Here is a 20,891-nt window from a genome sequence, read left to right on the forward strand (position 1 = left end):
CTACAGAGAATGAACATGGCCAAATAACCTGTTATATGGGTAGATTCCCACCCAGGATGGTCAGCAACCATGTTTTAGCTCGCTTCATCTTTCACAGATGGGAAATACCCATTTGCATATCAGTCTTTTTTCCCTCCCACATGGGCAGTCCAGCACCAGAATGCTAGGCAAGTCGCCTCTGAACAAGACTACCATCAGCAACCCTATTCACGTGTTTCGGCCTTGTTGGCCTCATCACTGAGGTGAAGCTGTACCTCTGTAAGCGCAGTGAGCAAGGGGTCTACGTCTGGATTACCCTGGGTAATTTAGAGTGAAACCCCAAGTCCATAAAAATATAATGGTCTGGATAATCTGCTATATGGTATTCTTCATGTGTTGTCAGGTTACAGGCCCTGCATTGAAAGCCTGTCAGAAATCCCAATTTTCAAGGGCTTCCGCTGTATTAAGTAGATTGTTCGAGTCAGTGCTCAAGTATGGGATTAGCACTTTCCAGAGCAGCAACATGTGTTATACCTCTACCATTATGTTAAATGTGATTTCCCTTTTTTGAAGCAGAATTCTATTTTCCTTTCTTTAAGTATTTTTATAATGCGCAAACCCGACCTGAGGATTTCAGAGCGCAGAACACAATTGAAACTAAATGAATGTAATCAATACATGGAAAAATACATTTCAACAAGGAAATAAACAGGTTTTTAGGTTTTTCTCAAAATTAAAAGTGAATTTTGAGATGTTATTGTATTTTTTTTACTTTTTTTAATTGATATTACAATAGGTTTTATAAATCTTAACAATTGTGCAATTCTATTCTCACAAAAGAACTATTGCTTTTGCCTAAGTTGTAATGTGGCAAAGAAAAAGTCTGTAAAACATTACTTGGTCCACGTCACATGTTCATTCAATTTCAAGTGCTTGTAATTTACTAATCACCATTCTTCAAATGAAGATGTGAGACATTTTTTTTCAAAATAAAACAAATAACTTTGACAATGGAGAAACAGTTTGCTTTTTTATTTAGACATTTGACGTGTGTCAGAATGTTATGCCAGACTGGTGGGTAGAAGGGAGTGCTAATCACCATTCATACACACATCATTTAAAAATGTGGCGGCCAGCCAACCAGTGCTGCCCACCACACACGGACCTTTGCTAGCATTCTAGCAGGCACCCCCCCGGACATGCAAATTCCAGAGCAAGCACAGATGTACATTCCCCCCTGGTATCTGGTCATTGCATCTAATGCCATTCCAGGAAATGTTTTTCATCTAAAAGATGTGCATCGAATGCATGTTTTTTGGGGGCGGGGGTACATTTTTGTTCAGGAGGATTTTAAAGGGTAAAAAACGTGGGTTTGAAAAAAAAAAGTGCCTTCGATGCACATTTTTTTGATGGAAAAAATTAAATGCAAATGCATTTAGATGCAAGGAATTTGATGCAATGACCATAAACCCACCCCCTTCAACTACTCCACACATTCCTTTGTGAGTTCCTGGACGGATCATGCGTCAGAATAATTTCCCGGCATGGCCAATCCCTGTCTCTATCCAATATCACACGCAAGGGATGGATTACTGGATTTCACACGACTAGAGACTCCACCTGGGAAGACGTCAGGAAGAAAAAAGCATAGTGTGAGCCGAAACAGCTACTACTCGCCCAGCCAGTGTATTAATGTAGACTACCAGCAACAAGAACTAGTACAACTGTCTGGCTCATGATACTGACCCTGGGCAAGTAAGGGGCGGTAGCCAACACTTTTTTGAGCTATAAGGCCCCCCAAAGGGTAAAAAGAATATAAGAGTCATGTCCTCAGTGAAATCTGGATGAAACCATTTGGGGGGAAAATAGCCGGGGCATCAGAAAAGACAAGACAATGTGGGTGAGGGAGTTGGGCAATCAGAAAGGATGTCTTTCTTCCTTACAAATCACAGTGCACACCACTGAGGAGCAGGGAAGTAAGGTTTGCACTGAGAACGTGCATGGTAGTGTAGGAATGTGAAATGAAAAAGAAGACTCTCGGTTGGGGGAGGAGCTCTACTGAAATGACATTTCCAAGAGTTGTGCTTGACGTCTTACCTTTAGATATGACGCATGTAAATTCCAAAGGTGTCTATGCATGATTGACAGACCTTCTAAGAAACTCTCTGTACTGGGAGCAGAAGCTGAAGGACTTCAACAGTTGGGAAATTGTCAGAATAATTGGAAGGATTATTTCATGGCACTGGGAGTTTTATTTTTGGTATGAGCAGGCTCTGTTTTGTATGGAGCATTGCTAGAGGGGAGACAGTAGCAACTATTTGCTTGATACACCCTGTGCGGTTACAATGTGCAGTTCACTAATCAGGGAAAAGTCTTGTCCCCAGTTCTGAAATAATTCTTGCAAATCCTAGATGAAGGGCTTGCTGGGGAAGTGATTAAATCTTCGTCTCACCCTCTCCACTTGCCCGAATCCCATAGGAATTACAGCTGATAGGGGGCCTGCGACCAACTGAGAATAGCCCTGTCCCCAGTCGCTTGTGCTAAAAGGTTCAACAAATCCACAATCTGCAGTGCGAGGTACATCATCCGGACCAGTATGGACCATTTGGCAGACAAATGTGTGGATGACGAAAGAAGGAGACCATTACCCACCTAAAAGAGGATACCTCTGCTAGGGCAAGTATTTAATGCTGTGTATAAAGAGACCATATTAGGCTGATAGGCAGCGCGACGCAAGGATGCCCGGTCCACAGCACAGTTGAGTCTTGGGAGGCAGAGGGAAGCACTACGTCATTTTCATGCTTGTCGTTTTTGGGATTGCCCGTCTTTGATACTTGATTTCTGACTTTCCACTACGGTACGGGCACAACTATACAATGTGGGTACCACGAATCATCCATCATTTAAACTAAAAGCACAGATGGCATGATGGTGTGCTTTCTCACACAACACAAGTGTGGATGTACAGAGAGGTGTACGAGACACCAGTCTAGCTGATCTCAGGACATGCTGTGTTTTTAGTCTGTTACCATTGTAGATCTATGCGGCCTGCCAGACAAAAGGAAAGACACACAGGAAGCACCAATCATGAAGTACCATGGTGGATCTCTGGCCTACAATGGATCACATGCCGCTGTGTTTCTTGCTATGGTTAATGTTATGGCATGTTAGGTTATTTGGCTTTTATACTGTGCGATTCACTTCCTTAGAAGTCTTAAAGTGCTGAGTCCTTGCCTGTGGGTGAGCGAATTGTGACCGCAGAGGATGATAAACCAGACCGTAGTCTGTGGGAGCAGAGGACCAATCGGGAATCTGCAGTAGCTCCTCCATTGATTAATCTCTCTGTTGTTGGCCGTCCAACTTGGACTATCCAGTTGTGGTTATCAGGTAATTTCATCAGAATCTTCGCGGCACAATTCTCTTTAATCCTAAACATTTCAAATGTGGATCTGCTGCCCACCTCTGGAGACCTGGCCACTGGTGAACGTGACACAATCACCACGAGAGGGTCAGGACTCTGCCACTCCACGTGGAGTTGCACTGCGTCGGAGAACTCCTGTGGGTGTATGATATACTGGCACCAGGGCTGCTCAAGTGTTACATCTACAGCACGGACGGATTTTTTTAAAAATTCTTTATTTGAGTTTATTAACAAAACACGGAAAAGTAAAGGAGCAATAGCCATACAGTAGGAAACATTGCATGGCCCTTGAAGGAAGCATCAGCAGAAGACATTCATCCATGCAGAGTTCCAGCTGAAGAACCATATTTAAAGTACTTAATATTTAATATTGAAAATATGAAGGGGAGAGGGAAGATGGGGAAGGAAAAGCAAAAGGATGGGGTGAAATAACAAAAAAAGAGACAACAGGGAGGGGAAAGAGGAAGGGATACAAGGGTGACCACCACACACCTGTGAGTAACATGAGTACCCCGCAGTTGGTTTATAAGCCCTGTAGTGCACAGGTAGGTTTATAGTTACTGGGCTGTACTTTGAATTAATTGAAGGTCCACCACGTCTACCCGTACTCTTCCATTTTCGCCCAATACGAATGCCTTTTATCTAGCAGATAAAGTCACCAGGTCCTGGATATAATCATCTGGTTGCAGCCTTCTGCTGCTTTACCAAAATTTTCCAATTTGTTTCACAACTAGCACCAGAGCTCTGTGCAACCACCTTTTTCTCAAAAGGCAGGCAGCATGGCTGGACCACAAACTGGCAAAGGATTTCCACTAAAGGAGTGGGCAACACTGGCCATTGCACAGGGTTGGCACATATTTATAACCAGGCGGTGTCATTGATAGTGATGCCCAAACCAGGCAACTTTCTGTCTCGGTGACATGTGTATTTAAGTGGAGAGTGAAGCGGTTCAATTAATTTGGATAAAGTTGCAGCTGAACGCCTACACAGTTGAGACAGCACAAGCAATGTTGGAGGGTCTTGAGGGCTGACATTGTGGATACTGACTAGATTTTCAAGCCGACCTCCCAGAGTGTTGTACTTTGGTCTTTCTCTTTAATTTCCATTGCACTTAAATTACAAGTATTCGAAGGAAACAAGGGATGCACTTGTCCATTTGTCCCTCTAGGGCATAATTCCTTTTCTTCTCCAGTGCAGCCACAATTTGCAGCCCCGCCTTTTGCCATAGTGAAGCCAATGGGAAGTAGTTCTCATTCATCAGAGACGCAGCTGCAGAGACCACAGGCGAGTGACGTTTACCACAGTATGTAGTAAGTTTAAAGCTTGTAATTCATGGTTGCGGGAGAGAATTTGTTTGAAGCTGGCCAGTGACACGCTGTTCAGTTCCTAGTAAGCCAACTGGGAGTCAGTCAAGTCAGAGGTGGGCCAATCCTTCAGACATTTCAACTTGAATGCTTGGTGATACCGCATCACCACTGGGAAATCTCCAGGGTCCTCTATGGGCCAGTCCACCCCTAGGTGGGGAGAGAAGATATCTGGAGGTAGGAGTTAGAAAGTATGATGGAGGAAAATGCCCAGGTGAGGGCTGAAGATAAGACCAGCGTGAGAAAAGGCGGAGAGGATCTTGGAAGAACTAAGTTACAGGAGCTGGCACACCATACGTCTAAATGCATAGAGTTAATGAGTTGCACAGGTATGGGCATGCAGCGAGGCATCAAGATGGTGCAGGAAGAGGTGATCGAGAGGTAAAGGGAAGAGGAGAGGACAAGTGGTGCAATAGAGAGTCCCCTAGGAATTAGTCCATTGGGACATGTCGTGGCCAGGGTTTTTAGGATTAGAGCTAGGATCCCCTGGCCATATAAAGCAAGTAGCTAATCTAACCATACCTGCTGTTAAGATAGAATTCCATTTTCAGGAAATCAGTCATGCTTTTTAGGGTCCAATTGACATTTCTCCTTTTCTCGTTTTTGTTTTTGGATCACTGACCTATTTTGGTGGTCAGTGATTTTTCTAGTGAAGCACGTGTCATTGCAAACCTTTTTCACTCATAAATAGTATACGTTTCTGGATTGCTTATACGGTTCCCAGGCTCAAGGTTGCTTTTCAAGCACCCATTTCTGCCCTAGAGTGATTTGATCACCCTACATTCATTTCAGGGGTAACTTGGAGGCACTTGTAATTTAGTTTAGGCTTCACCATGGGTGAAGGCCGATTTAGCACATTGGAGGCCCAGTGTACCTTCCTGGTAGCCATTGTCTTAATCTGGCAAATTTGTGTAGGGGCTTCCTTTGTTCAGGGAAACCATGAGGCAGGCTTAACATGCTGTTGTGCACATATGCGCGATTTGTGGGCTAGGTCTTGCAGCCTCTTTAGTAGTTTGAACTGGTGTAGACCTGTTCCTGTTACTGGGCAGGCCATATCACATACATTGGGGGTTCTGGGTTGAGTGGTGGACTGCAGATTGTCCGGCCATCTAACCCTTTTGTGTAGCCCACTTGTGTGATTTCTGGTCTGGTTTAGGGCCTCCTCTCTGTATGTGGATGCAATTAGGGTAGACCCTGTTCCTACACGAAACTCTGTTCAGAATTTCAGAAGAGGTTGGTTCACTTGCCCGCTGGAGGATTCCCCATCATTTTGCTGACGTTGCTGCATTTTAAGGACCAGGTTTGGTCCTATTGGGTGAATCATGTGTCCTGGGCTGATCTCCTGCTGGTGTCGTGGCTTCAGGTCATTCCTCCTGGGCCTCCTTGTTCCTCCTGTGGCTCTGCTTGTGTGCTGGGTCTGGACTTCAATGCCGGGGCCATCTCCAGGTTGCTTTACTGCCAGCTTCTTGCTTTGCCAAGCATGCTCTTCATGCTTTTGGTGCTGGCTGCTGCAGTCACCTGGAAGGGTGTTGAGACTGCGACCCCCACCTCATCTGCTCTTCGGGTCTGTCCCGGGTTGCTCCCAGCATAGTCTTCAGCGTGGGACTATTTTCTGTGGCTGGCATACTTTCCTTTGTTCGTCAAGCTGCTGAAACCTGCTTTGCCAGGTTCTTTTCCCTTTCTGTAGTCTTCCTTGGTCCTTAGTTTGTTTCTGGCTTTAGGAGTTATCTCGTAGGATGGCTGTTTGGTCTTCTTTTTGGTTGTTGGAGTCATCGTTAGCTCGCAGTGCAAGTAGCAGGGTGGTCAAGCCTTGTAACCGCAGCTAGAAGAGAAGCTTTTTACTTACCCGGTTGTTTCACCTTCTCGGAACCTACTATCTGGAAAACAACAGTGTGAGTATGACGTATGCATGGGCCCTGAGATTGTGAGTTATTCATGATACCCTCAGTGGTACCCATGGTTCACGGTCAAGATTATTTGAATGTGGGTCTCATTCATCATTTTTTCCCATTGGTTTCCACTGGAGTTTTTCCTGCTGTGCTGCATCTTTTTCTTGTGCTCCTATTTCTCGAACTGACCTCTGGACCCCTTCAATGGGTCTCTTCTGGTCCTCCCTGGGGTTGTTTGTGACCAAACGAGTACCCTTGGGGTAGTATTGGGAGGTTTAGAAAAAAAGTCTTTTTACTCCCGGGTATCTCGGTTGGTTTATCAAAATAATTGTTTCTAACACTGCGGTTAGTATGAAAAAGATTTGTTTATTTGTTGTTTCCTTGTGTGGTTTATTCATAAGAAAAGTTTGTGTTTTGTATAACACTTGTTACAGACTTGTTATGCAAGTTTGGTCAGCCGACACGTGTTTCGACCCATAGGGTCTTTCTCAAGGCTGAGCAATGTTCAAGAGTGCCAAGTGTTATGTGGTTAGTGACAATTAGGTGACAAGTAGTAGTACATTCATTGTGGTGTTCAAGTGATGTGAAATATTAGTGACACGTTAAGTACATAGCATCAAACCACATTGTTGTGTCAAAATTAAGTGTTGGTTTTCAGGGTTGAATGATAAGCAGGGAGAGAGAAGAGAGAAAAGGTTAGCAGGCTGTTGGGTTGAGATATTTAGTAATAAGGATGAGGTGGAGTGCCTCTTACCATGTACCGAATGCTGTGTGCCCTCAGTGGGGTTCTGTATATGCGGACTGTCCTTATGGCAGTCCTGGCTCCTGTTGGGCTCTGGGGGGGGAAAAAAATGTGAAATTGGACTAATGATTGGTTGGATTAATTCATTCAGGGCTGATTTGGGCACTGATTCAGAGTGCCCTGTTCGCTTGTTCATGCGTAATTGTAGCATGTCTATAGGGTACCCTGGGTGGTTGTTGCTGGCTGGGGCCAAGTCCCATTGGCGGTGTGGAAAAGACATCAAGAACTTTTCTTGAAGAGTTCTTGTGTGTTTCCAACCGTTAAAGTGTAACTTATTGATACACGGCATTGAAATCCCATCACGGGCATTTTACAGCCCTCGTGTTTATTTCTCCGCCGGGTTCATATGGGTAACGTATTTACGCAGCTGTAAAACTGCCAACCGTTAAAGTGTAAATTAATGATACACGGCATTGAAATCCCATCACGGGCATTTTCTAGCCCTCGTGTTTATTTCTCCGCCGGGTTCATATGGGTAACGTATTTACGCAGCTGTAAAACTGCCGGTTCTTAAGGAATACGGCTGCATGATCTCAATATGGGCGGGCGGTGGGGCTCACCTGTGTGTTTTGTCCGACGTCCTTGGTGGTATTCTGCTACTCTGACCTACCACGCAGGGACGCCATTTAAGGACAATCCGCGTTGTCAAGTTAATCCGAGATTGGTGTGGGCGAGGTACGAAACAATGGGGGAAGTTATAGAAAAACATTCAAGTCATGTTCCTTATTCAGGCCATTTTTAACACATCTGAAGTGACAAATCAGACGTGCTTCCTCTTGCCTCAGTCTTAGAGTTCTGTCCCCTCCTCTGGGGCCCAGCCGGACAGTCTTAAGTCCGATGAACCTAATGTCACTTTTGTTGTCCATTTGGTGGTTCTTCTGCCAATGGTTTGCCAATGGTAGTTTCGGATCTTGTGAATATATGCTGTTGAAGTGTTCTCTTATCCTGAAGCGTGTTTCTCGGATGGTGCTGCCTATGTAGATTTTATTGCAGACACAGATTATTGCATATATCACAAATTTACTTTTACAGTTAATGTGCTCAGTGATGTTAAACATTGGGCAGCCTGGAAATTTGGCACATTTGGTCTGAGTTGCATACTTGCACATTGAGCAGGTCCCGCATTTCGCAAAACCAATTGGTTTGAGTTTACTAAGCCAATCTTGTGCTGTGATATGTTTGTCTGAAAGGAAGGAGGGGCTCAGCAGGTTCTTTAGAGTGGGTGCTCTGCTATATGACATACTTGGATGTATTTCTAGTTGTGGCTTGATATGTTCATCCATGCGGAGTAGTCCCCAATGCTTAGTCAGGATTTTTTGGAGTTCATAGCTGTCTTTGTTATATCTGGTTATGAATCTAATCACGGGGTTATCTTCTTGTCTTCTGGGTTTGGGTGTGAGCAGCGTTGATCTTTCTAATCGGCAGGCTTGTTTTCTTGCATCTGCCAGGTTTTGATGAGAGTAACCCCGACATCTGAATCTACGATCCAGTAGATCGCATTCTTCTGTGAAGGATTCATCTGTATTGCAATTTCTTCTTGCTCGAATGTATTCTCCTTTTGGGATGTTGCGTATAACACTTTTCCTGTGGCAGCTCTGTGCATGTAGGGTGGAGTTCACTTCCGTAGGTTTACGGTAGGTTCTGGTTGTGATTTTATTCTCTTCAATCTTAATCGTGAGATCCAGGAAATCGATTTGGACCTTGCTGGTGTGGCTAGTTAGCTCAATGCCAAAGTCATTGATGTTGAGGTATTCCATGTATTCTTCCAGCTCGTCTTCGGTTCCTTTCCATATTAGGATAATGTCATCAATAAATCTTGCCCAATTGACGATGAGTTTGGTGTACTTGTCTTCTTTCATTGCATGTTTGGTTTCAAAAGAGTGCATAAAGCAGTTGGCTAGAGCTGGGGCATAGCTGGCTCCCATCGCGATCCCTTTGGTTTGTCTGAAGTATTCGCCATTAAAGATGAATATATTGTTTGTGAGAGAGAATTTGAGGAAGCTTTTGGTCATTTCCACCTGATCTAGGTGTGAGGCTGACTCATGTTTTAGGAGGAATCCCATGCTAGTTATGGCAAGTTCATGGTCAATTGATGTGTATAAGGCCTTGACATCAAGAGTGGCCATTAGAAAATGTGGTTCCCAATTGATATTGGCAAGTATCTCCAAAGCGTGCATTGTATCCTTCAAATAGCTTGGTATTCCCCCATTGTTTCGTACCTCGCCCACACCAATCTCGGATTAACTTTATGACACCATGGACTCTTATAGAGACAATGAATTAATCAATCCCAGCAGGAGTATACCAATACAGGCTATAACCTCACATAGCCTTACCACCCTTGTTTCGCCCCCACACGATCCCTTGTCCACTGCTCCTTAGCTCATTCTTCCAATAGAGAAACCACCACCATTACATAATGAGCACTCAAACATTAGTAATCCAATTATCGATCCACGACGCATGCGCGACCACTACTCTCAACGCGCATGCGCTGGGATCATCCATGAGACACTACCTAATCGCACATGCGCGATCAATCACTATACGCGATCCAATGACAACGCGGATTGTCCTTAAATGGCGTCCCTGCGTGGTAGGTCAGAGTAGCAGAATACCACCAAGGACGTCGGACAAAACACACAGGTGAGCCCCACCGCCCGCCCATATTGAGATCATGCAGCCGTATTCCTTAAGAACCGGCAGTTTTACAGCTGCGTAAATACGTTACCCATATGAACCCGGCGGAGAAATAAACACGAGGGCTAGAAAATGCCCGTGATGGGATTTCAATGCCGTGTATCATTAATTTACACTTTAACGGTTGGCAGTTTTACAGCTGCGTAAATACGTTACCCATATGAACCCGGCGGAGAAATAAACACGAGGGCTGTAAAATGCCCGTGATGGGATTTCAATGCCGTGTATCAATAAGTTACACTTTAACGGTTGGAAACACACAAGAACTCTTCAAGAAAAGTTCTTGATGTCTTTTCCACACCGCCAATGGGACTTGGCCCCAGCCAGCAACATCCACCCAGGGTACCCTATAGACATGCTACAATTACGCATGAACAAGCGAACAGGGCACTCTGAATCAGTGCCCAAATCAGCCCTGAATGAATTAATCCAACCAATCATTAGTCCAATTTCACATTTTTTTCCCCCCCCAGAGCCCAACAGGAGCCAGGACTGCCATAAGGACAGTCCGCATATACAGAACCCCACTGAGGGCACACAGCATTCGGTACATGGTAAGAGGCACTCCACCTCATCCTTATTACTAAATATCTCAACCCAACAGCCTGCTAACCTTTTCTCTCTTCTCTCTCCCTGCTTATCATTCAACCCTGAAAACCAACACTTAATTTTGACACAACAATGTGGTTTGATGCTATGTACTTAACGTGTCACTAATATTTCACATCACTTGAACACCACAATGAATGTACTACTACTTGTCACCTAATTGTCACTAACCACATAACACTTGGCACTCTTGAACATTGCTCAGCCTTGAGAAAGACCCTATGGGTCGAAACACGTGTCGGCTGACCAAACTTGCATAACAAGTCTGTAACAAGTGTTATACAAAACACAAACTTTTCTTATGAATAAACCACACAAGGAAACAACAAATAAACAAATCTTTTTCATACTAACCGCAGTGTTAGAAACAATTATTTTGATAAACCAACCGAGATACCCGGGAGTAAAAAGACTTTTTTTCTAAACTACCAAACTGGGGCTTAGGCTAAACCCCAAAACCACTCCTGTGATCTCGCTAGAACTCATCATCGCAATATAAATGGAGCTCAGCACAGGCAGGTTCAAATCCTAGAGCCTCAAACCCACTCTAACTAGTATTGGGAGGTACCTGTCTTTTCTCCAATCACTCGGATTGCCTATTGACTTTGTCCCATTGATTTCTATGTGTAAAATGTTACTCACCTGAAACTCTGCAAAGTGATTTGGGGGTACCTACCTGCCCCTGGACATTTTTTTCTGCATCTAGTTTCTGTCTTGGGAGTTTTAGACCAAATACTAGAATTTTAGCTCTCAACTGTTATTTTAAAAACAAATAATTAAAGTCATGTTTTCCACTTATGTAAATGTGAATTCTTAGTAACACAATAACCATTTCTGGTGACAGTGTTACTATTTATCCCTGAAGTGTAATTACTTGGTGTTCTTAGATAAAATGTACCCTTGTATTTTTCTAAACCTATGTCCCAGAGGGAGGTCTAGAGCTACTGCAAACTGGTGAGTTTGGCCATTGGGATCCTGTAATGACTATTTTAACTCTGTGTTTTAATGTCTGGATCCCTTCTCCTCCGACCCCATATCTCTAGATGCAATGTGCCTATCAGTGGGTAGTGGACCTCCCATATAGTAGTATGTGTTGTGTCTTTTATGAAAATGTGCTGTTTTTATAATACGCTAGGTAGTTTTACTCTGCGTTGAGTGTATTGAAGTTCTTATTTTCCTAAAAGAGGGCTCTATTTGTAATTTAATAAATGTGCATATGTTTCAATATATTAGTGTGGTGGATTTTCTAGGGATAAGTGTGTAGACAAATTGTTTCTTTGTGTTAGCCTACTTTCCCTTCTTAGAGTTAAGCCTGACTATTCTGCTTCGCTACCCATTTTAAGAGAGGTTTCGGTTTCCTTTTGGGCTGGGCGTTCAGACCCCCATTAATGTTGTTGGTTGTACAGCCCTCATAACAGGGCGGTGCAAAAACCACCTTAACATCTGCTGAGAAATATAGCTGGCCAGTAACATGATGGAGGTTTTGGGGTTCAGCCTGTTGCAATCCATCCCGAACTCCTGACATTACCCTGGCCTTGCATACAGGCACACGTAGGGCCCATAAACCTGGGGGAATGGTCTTCCAGAAGTCGTGGGCGAGCAGCTGAGTACCTGCAACAAAAGGCAGAAGATCCAAGAGAGTAGTGTGGCACACAAAAACCTTAAACAATGTGAGTGACTAAACCGTAAGAAAATTTGCCGGGGAAAGGACCCCTCGAAAGTGCATCTGATTCCCATCGACTTTTCGAGACTCCCAAGGAGAAGAACATTCCACTGCTCACATCTGGTCCCACTTGTGTTAAGATCCCTCAAAGAGCAAGATATTTCTGTCCCAAGCTTCTGTCTCACTCTTCCGTTGACCCTTATTGGCTTTGTGACAATGCTAATGTGTTGCATAACTTCTACGTAGTGTTACTTGTATATATGATCTTGGTACCAATACCATTGTCCTTGCGGTTTGTGATGAAACCAAGATGAAATATCCTCATTATAAGAAAAGTCACAAACAAAGCATGATTGAGAGATTCTCTTTTTGACAAGCTCACCCTTTCTGTCCTGAGCCTCTCCTCACTACTGCTGGACTCACGTTGTTGTTTCTTCACTGACTTTGAAGATGAGTGAGACTTTTTTTATCTCACTCACCTCCTGGATTTACTTTTTTTCTGGGGGCACTGGATCCTTTTTCCAAAGTTCCAGTGTGGGGAGAGCTCTCCTCTTTGTTTTTGCCACCATGACTTTCTATGGCAGCACACCCTGCCTTATGTGATGTGCCATGTTGTTTTGGGTTCACTGGTTAGTCCTTGGAGCTACCAGTACAGGAGTGGTCATCTCGCTTTTATGACATGTTTTACCTTTTGCAGCACAATCCATTTTACATGGAGTGCTGTGGGGACACATTGTGTCCCCTTCTCTTTGTTCTAAGTCACAATTTTGCTACTTTCCAGGCATCCTCTAATGGGAGTCGCTACATTTTGCCATTTGTCTGGCTGCATTATCCTTGATAACCTTTTTAGCCACAATAAAGCACTTCAGAGGACTTTGTACTCAAAATAGCCTCTCCTCGTGTTGTAAGTCCTTATCAAGCTGACCTTCCCTTTGTTGGCCATCCTTCTATCTTTCCAGGTGGGGGAGGGCCCCTTCTCTTCATGCACCTTGGCAGGTTTCTTCCAAGGAGCCCACAAGGCTCTCATTTGTGTGTGTGCTTTCAGGAAATGGGCAGGAGGGCTGTCTGCCCCCAATCCACATTCTTCCCGAGGCTTGGATGTTGCTGGCCACGTTCTGGGAGGCTGTCTATCCCCTTTTTGCCAGCCATCTCCAAGCCAAGTTTGAATGTTGCAAGTGCCCTTATAGGAGGGCTGATGTTGCCTCCAACCCGGAATCTGGATATATATAGGCGATGACTGGACTTAGGAACTAAGTCAAACACTGGCGATGAAGAGATCTGAAGATGAAGACGACTGAGGGATGCCAGAGGACAGCTGCAGAAACCAGCAATAGCTCAGCCAATAGCACCGCTTCACCCGCCTCGACCTTCTAATCATCAGGCAAGACATTGGTGAGAATGCCTTCGTCCCTAATCTTGGTGGGACCAACCAGTCATCTGGCTTGATTGAGGTATGTCACCTGTATCGGTTATCGGAGAGTTCATCTTTGCATTTCCTCTGCAAAGCCCATATCCAGCTGTTTATCGTCGCAAGGACTTCCAGCTGGCCAACTGGCTGGAACTCTTATAATGCATCCTCAAGCCTCTGCTCAAACATTGGAAATATGCGGTACTGCCCTCCACCAGGAAACACGCCTATTGGAAGACTTAACTTCTACCATCGAATTGTCAAGTGCCTCCTAACTCTGTCCTGAGTGAATTCAAGAGAAGACATGATCCTGTGAAAATCTCTCTCTGTGAGGGTCACTCCTTCATTGTGGAACTGAATCTGCGTGTTCTCCCCGTACAGTCTCATGTATCCGGAGTAACCTAGAGAAGACCGTCAGTAATCGCCCCAGAGCCTGTGACCCAGCAGCCCTGCACAGTGATTAAAAATGGTGAGGGACGTCTTCCCTAGCAATTTACTTTTGTCAGGACTGTTCTTAATTTACAAGGGGCTCACAGGCCTGAGATCACTTATATATTTTGAACCGCCCCCCCCTCCCCATTGGGTTTGCATTGGGCGCAAAGTCCAGGACATTGGTGTCAGTACTTCTGCGGGCCCCCTATGTGAACACCAGTGGTGGTAGCTGCTTCTCCTTTCATTGAAAGTCGACTTAAGACCCTTACATCCCTATTTCACATGTTGCATTTGCCCTGCACAAACTAAATTCAGAACTATATCTGCACTACCTGACTGGGCCCTCCTGCACTACCCACCTCTCCCCACCGGGACCTTTTGGGACACCTAAAAGACCACCAAAAACCTGGTACAGACTAGGGTTCGACTTCTGAAACTGTGGTGTATGGGGCTGGGTGCCTTATCATTATAAGGCCTATTTATTGATATGTGCTTGACATCTGTTGTGCCTACATTGTTGAGTGGATTACTGTTTAAATCACTGATTGTGCATCTAAAGTAGTGTGTTACCCATATAGGGTTACCAAACTGTTAGTTGTTTATATGTACTAAAGCAGTTTTACTTCTTGAAATATTTAAAGTGTGCCTTAGTGTAATAGTATAAATGTTATTTTTATGAGTTACCTTTGTGGGTATTTTCCTGATCAGTTCTCTTCCTCCTTAGTTCAGCCTTGCTGCTTGGTCAGTGCTACCGAAGAGAGTGACTTTGCTCAACTGAAGTTGTGAATAAGCATGCTAAACTGAGGTTGGCTTTTCGAAGTCCTACCTCAGGTAGTGACTTTGAAAAACCCTTGTCAGAATCATCAGCCAATCAGAAGGCACAATTGTAATATGTCTGTTCTAAGGCACAACACCTTGTCCTTCAATCATGTATTTTTATGCTATACACATGTATATGAATTTATGGGTGGAACTTTTTTTTTCAATTCAGGCATGTCATTTCCTCTTGTGTTTTTCAGTCAGAGCACGCCTGGATCCCTGTCCATATCAAAGGGGCCATTCCCAATCAGATCCCCCGGGCGGCTTTCATGTCCTCCTTCATCTTGGAGGTCGATCAGTTCATTCTGACGCCCATGACTACAGCGGCGTTGGATGCGGAGGATGGAGAAACACCAAAGCCGCTGCTTGTTTTCAACATCACAGAGCCACCACTCCAGGGCTACATCACTCATCTGTCCGACCAAACCAAAGCGGTCACCTCCTTCACCTGGAAGGACTTGCACGAGATGCTCATCGCCTACCAGCCGCCAAACTGCAGTCACGCGGAGAGGCGAAACTACGAGGTACGCAGAGTCGATACCCTTCTATAATGTTTTCGTAAATTAGACTGTAAGTTCATTATATGGTATTTCCATGTCGATGTCATTGCAACAGGTGTCTTTTCTCTTGACAGGCAGAGTTTGAAGTGCATGATTATTTCTTTGAAAGAAGTTCCCCGATTACCATCCACATCTCCATCAGAACAGCGGACACGAACGCCCCTCGAGTCTCGTGGAACATGGGTGAGAGCCTATTTGTTGAGGCATGTTCTCAAAGAGATTGTTTGCCGCCTGTCCAAGAATGCTGGTGTTCCTTTTATTTGACTGACAAAGTCAATGCAGCAATGGCGTCCTATCCTGCCTTCAGTCAGGTGATCCTGCCTGCACTCAGGTCACCAGCCCTCACTCAGCGATGCAAACATACAAACAAATGGAAATATGTGTGTTTAGGAGGGTTAGTTTAGAGGTGTGTATGTGCTTTGCTTCCACGACCTGTGTAAATCTTCTAAGCATGTTCCATCTTTGGACTGGAAAGACCTCCACAGCACAAAGATGTTTTTCAACCATAGCGCATCGTTTATTAAAGACGTGAAGTGCACAACACAGTCTTAAGAGTTGTTTTACATTATAAATTCAATTATTTTGTAAAAGGGAAGGCAAAGTTTTCCGATCAAGCTGGCAATGGTTTTGTTTTTACTGTCTGGGAGGGACCATATTCATTGGTGCGGTGAAGGACCTCTCCCCCGCCAGCCGCACACCTGCACTGCCTCCCAGGCAACCGCTGCACTTGGGGGCTGTTTCTGTATCCCTACAGTCCCCACTAGCTCTTGACACTTGATGTCTGCACTTACCCCTGCACATGCCACAAGCTGGCTGCACTTTTAACCTATTGTTTTTATTTATTTTGTATTTATTTATTTATTACTGTTGATCCTATGTATTGCACTGCCCCTTCCCTGGCACACTATCCCTTTCCCCCCTCCCCTGCACTTGCGTGATCTCAATGTCACCTGGCCTAGTAAGATCGTTGTCTTTGTCTTCCCTCTGTTCCCCCTCCCTTGCCTCGTCACACTTTGAAATACTTGTGTATAGGCGCGTTATAAATGCCATATCATATCATATCAAGGTTTGTAAAATGTTGTTTCTAGGTTGCGCTGGTTGTTACCTAGGTGTACCTTGATGACATCCTCACAGTGCCATATTTGTAGTCCAAGTATATTCTAGTCCGAGTTTCATAAACATGAAGGACAGACTACGTTATAACAATCACACATCTATAATAAATCGTTGCATCAAAAATCTGTAAAACTAATAGCAATAATACTGTGCAATTTTTTATATATGCTGCTTCAGTGGTCAGGGCCAATGAATGTACATCACTTTGAGACCATGCAGTTTACAACTGAAAAACGAAATGGTGTGTTATGATAGTAAATGTAATATGCCCCATGTGTGCACCTGTGCTGTGTTCCAGGACTTTAAATGTGGTATGGGTGATAAAAAAGTTGAAGATTTATGGCGCATACTTTGCCTGTACCATGCAACACAGTGAATCACCTAGCTAGAGAGGAAATAGGTGTCTTGAAAGGGATTGGCGAGAACAGTGAAATGTCTAAATCCAAATTAAATGTAAATTTTGAATGGGCGGAGCTTTGTCCTACATACTGTACACCGACTGCAGATCATCTACTGGCTACATTTCCAGGAACAGGTGTGAGGAGCCGACACTACGTAACTTGACTTCTGAAATTGTTGGTTTAATGAGAATGCACCGTTTGGTACCCCTTCCACTTTTGCTTTCCTTTCCATCGACATTTCTTCCTCTTTTAGCAATGTAACATCCTTATTCTTTAATGACCCTTTTATGTAGTTCAGACAGATGATCTCGATTCATGGGACACGGTAGGTCAATATCACCTGATAATGTGACTGCAATTACAAGTCAGTAGCAATGTTAGATCACTTTTCTTTCCAATTTGTGAAAATGTCCTAAAAATGTAGGTACACAAATATACAAATTGTGGTGCACTCTCTGTGTCACCCATTTTTACATCAGGATCGCCATTTAATTCTGCTGTAGGTCTGGCCTCAACTACAATTTCAATGGCACAATTTTAAATGTTTTCTTCCAGTCAATCAACCATATATAAACGATATGGAAAGACCAAATTAATAATGTTAATGTTAAAGGATATTTGTACCGCGCACTATCACCACCGGAGTGGTCCCCTGGCGCTTTGGCGGCTCTGAAAAAGGGAGAGGAGGTGTGAGTTAGTGGGAATAAGCTGGAAGAGTGCAAGAGAGCAGTGATGTGCTGTTGGCAGCCTCAGCCCGGTGGGTCCGTTGGCTGGGCTTGGGGTATTTTTCGGTTACTAGTCATCGTGTGCTGTTGTGCAAGTCTATGTGTGGTACGTTTTATTGTTGCAATGTAGTGAAGTCTGTGCGGTTTACTGCGTTAAGGCCTGTGGTTGTGTTTGGTTCGAGTTTGAGGGGTGTATGCAGAGGAGTGAAGTTGTTAGTGGGTTGGTTATTGATTCATGCTTGCACGCTTGGTCCAGGCTTGGCAGGAGAGTCGTATATCGATCATTGAATTACTTTTCTATCTAATGCGACGCAGGCTAGGTTGAGGATTCCATCTAAGTGCTGCATATGCTAATATGTACAATTCCATCTAGATTCCTGCTAGGTTTAAGAATTCCCTCTATGTGTGCACATGCTTATATTTACAAATCTGTCTAGATGCGACGCAGGCTAGGTTGAGAAATCCAACTAAGTGTGGCACATGCTAACATCTACAATTCTGTCTAGATGCAACGCAATAAATAGATCAATAAATGTAATCACTCATAATAAGCCTGCCTGTCTGTGAGGCCTTTCAAACTTTATATATGTTTAGTCTTTAAGGTATGCATGTAAGTGCTTCAAACGGCCAATCATAAAACTATAATCAATATTCTGGAAAAAGCAGCTAAAGTTCTGCAGCATTCACTTAGAAGAAAACAGGTAGATTTTCTGATACAACGAAAATTATCCTGCAGATTGTCAATTTGAACAGGTCTTGACCAGAAAATGTCTACCATTACAGAAATACTGTATGCCCCAAATTTGTGTAAACAGGAATGTTGGGAAAGATTTTGCTTTAGAATTCTCATGTACTACAATGGTACCCCAACATATCTGTTTACTGTTGTATGACACTGACCTGATCTTTGTAACATCTCTCCCTTGCTTAAATGAATTTCATTCTGCGGCACTGATGGGTCCTTATGGTTACCAGTGACGGGGAACCCTGTCTCCCATTGAAGTCACCGGCATAGAACTATTTACGCCCATATCCAGCAAGTTTCCCCATTCTTGTTTGGCGATTTTCCCATTTTTAGTAAAGCCCAGACAAGTTGATGGCAGTGGTACTTCTATTTTACACTTTTTAGGGGCACTCATGTGCACGGCATTGACATCCCATTTGCACACTATGAAGCTCAAAATGGCCGGCCATGCTGTTTAACCCTTGCCTTTGTGTTTCACTGCTCATTTGACTATCCTCCTCCCGGATAGGACATGACCATATGTGGTCATTCTTTTTGCAGACTCTGATCAGAGCTGGGAAGAAGCCTTTGTGTATGTGTGTCTAACTGGTTTGGTTTAGAGTAAGGGGTTGCACACGGCCCCACATGCATTCCAAATCTGTGTGAAGCTATGACTGTATCTGATTCACTTGTCCTTGATTGAGTAGCCCCTCCACAGTTTAAATCTAGCAGGACCCCTGATGGGTGTGCAGGATCTTGCAAATCAGAAGAGGAACTGAAGCCATACCTTAAGTTGGCCACTGGAGTCAAGAATATGATTCTCAACTGGCTACAGTGGGGGGATGGAAAACTGCTGCTAGATTAACCATTCCCAAAGCCATCTAGCACAAGGTGTATCTCAACGACAGGAGAGACATTCCATCATAATTCCATCACTTGGTCTAGTGGGCCTAACCATTTCTGAGTCCAGTCTTGCCATGGTTGCCCCCCTGGAGCACTGAAGAGTTGTGGCCTGTGGCTGAAATCCACCATCTCAAGAGGGCACTTCCCCTGTCGCTCTGATCTACCACAGCCTTGTGCTGTGAAACCCTCAAGTCACCCTCGCCAAGACCGCTGGACCTTGTTGATCTACTGCTCTCTTCCAAGAGAATGTCCACAGTAGTCACCCCACCCCAAAGATTTCCCATGGGAACAAACTGTGGTCACCTTCATTTCACCTGGTATTAGCGCGGTAATCATTTCCATGGTAATACAGCATTTGCCAAGTATTGCAGTAATGACAAATCACTTGAAAATCTAAACATTTTCGCCATCTACATTGACTCTCCATGTGCTTTCGTCGTCCTTCCTTTTTCACCCCACTATCTCTACCCCACTCAGTAAATCGTCCTTCACCTTCCCTATTATCCCTTTCATCCACCGGTTCTCACAATGCAATTTTTCGGCCAAGTGTATCTTGCGGCATTCCAGTGGGTTATCCAACAGGAATTTCTTCAGTAAGATGAAAATGATATGCCCTAAAACTGACTCTTCATCCCTCCCTAAAATCTCCAATGACCCATTTGGTCCTCTTTCACACACTGCACATCTACCCTAAGGTGAAAAGCCTCAGTGCTGTAATGCAATATGGACAATATGGCAACATTTTTGGGACCTAGGAGGCACCCCCTTCTCTGTTGAATGTTTAAAAACTACTGGATGGGTTTACACCAAACCAAAATAAAGGAATATCTGTGATTTGTTCTATCATAGTTGTTTCTTGCTTAGTGCAAATCCCTCCATGCTATGGGTAATCAATGGAATGACCTTTATCTCTCTGGATAAATTGTTAGGAGAACGCCAAAAAAGCCTTTTGTATTGTTTTCTTAATAACTAAAGGGTGACCATTATTTTCCTATATTAAATACTCATGTTTCTACTTTCTTGTAGTATTCTATCTTACTACATCTGCGTTGTTTAGCTAATTGTACTTACCAACAAACTCATGTCCGTAGCTGAAGCCTTGGTGCTCAGCCTCATTACCAAGTGATGGTTTGGTTAAACTTTTGTGCTGAACCTTTGCAGTCCCATTGTGGTCTGCTTCCCAGAAGCGTACAACTGTAGGTCTGAAAAACATCCTAAGAAATTGATGGCAATTGGTGGGATACAGATGTAAACACTGTGAGCCATCACAGTTTTGCCAACCAATAGAACTCATAAATAATGCATTACGTGAAGTTTCCTGCAGGGTAAGCAACATTTAGACATAGAAACGTACACAACAGAAGCTTTAAGCAAGT

General features: G+C 44.0%; 1 protein-coding gene across 1 annotated transcript in view; it reads left to right on the plus strand.

Annotated features, from left to right (window-relative positions):
- The window catches only part of FREM1 (FRAS1 related extracellular matrix 1), a 1,195,879-nt gene that overhangs the window by 221,782 nt on the left and 953,206 nt on the right, over positions 1-20,891 (plus strand). The window contains exons 6-7 of the mRNA XM_069626057.1: positions 15,287-15,610; positions 15,721-15,829. Coding sequence (XP_069482158.1) covers positions 15,287-15,610; positions 15,721-15,829 — 433 coding nt within the window. The remainder of the gene's footprint in view (positions 1-15,286; positions 15,611-15,720; positions 15,830-20,891) is intronic.

The sequence above is a fragment of the Ambystoma mexicanum genome, chromosome 6p (genome assembly GCF_040938575.1).
Source record: "Ambystoma mexicanum isolate Mex_15411 chromosome 6p, UKY_AmexF1_1, whole genome shotgun sequence".
NCBI lineage: Eukaryota > Metazoa > Chordata > Amphibia > Caudata > Ambystomatidae > Ambystoma > Ambystoma mexicanum.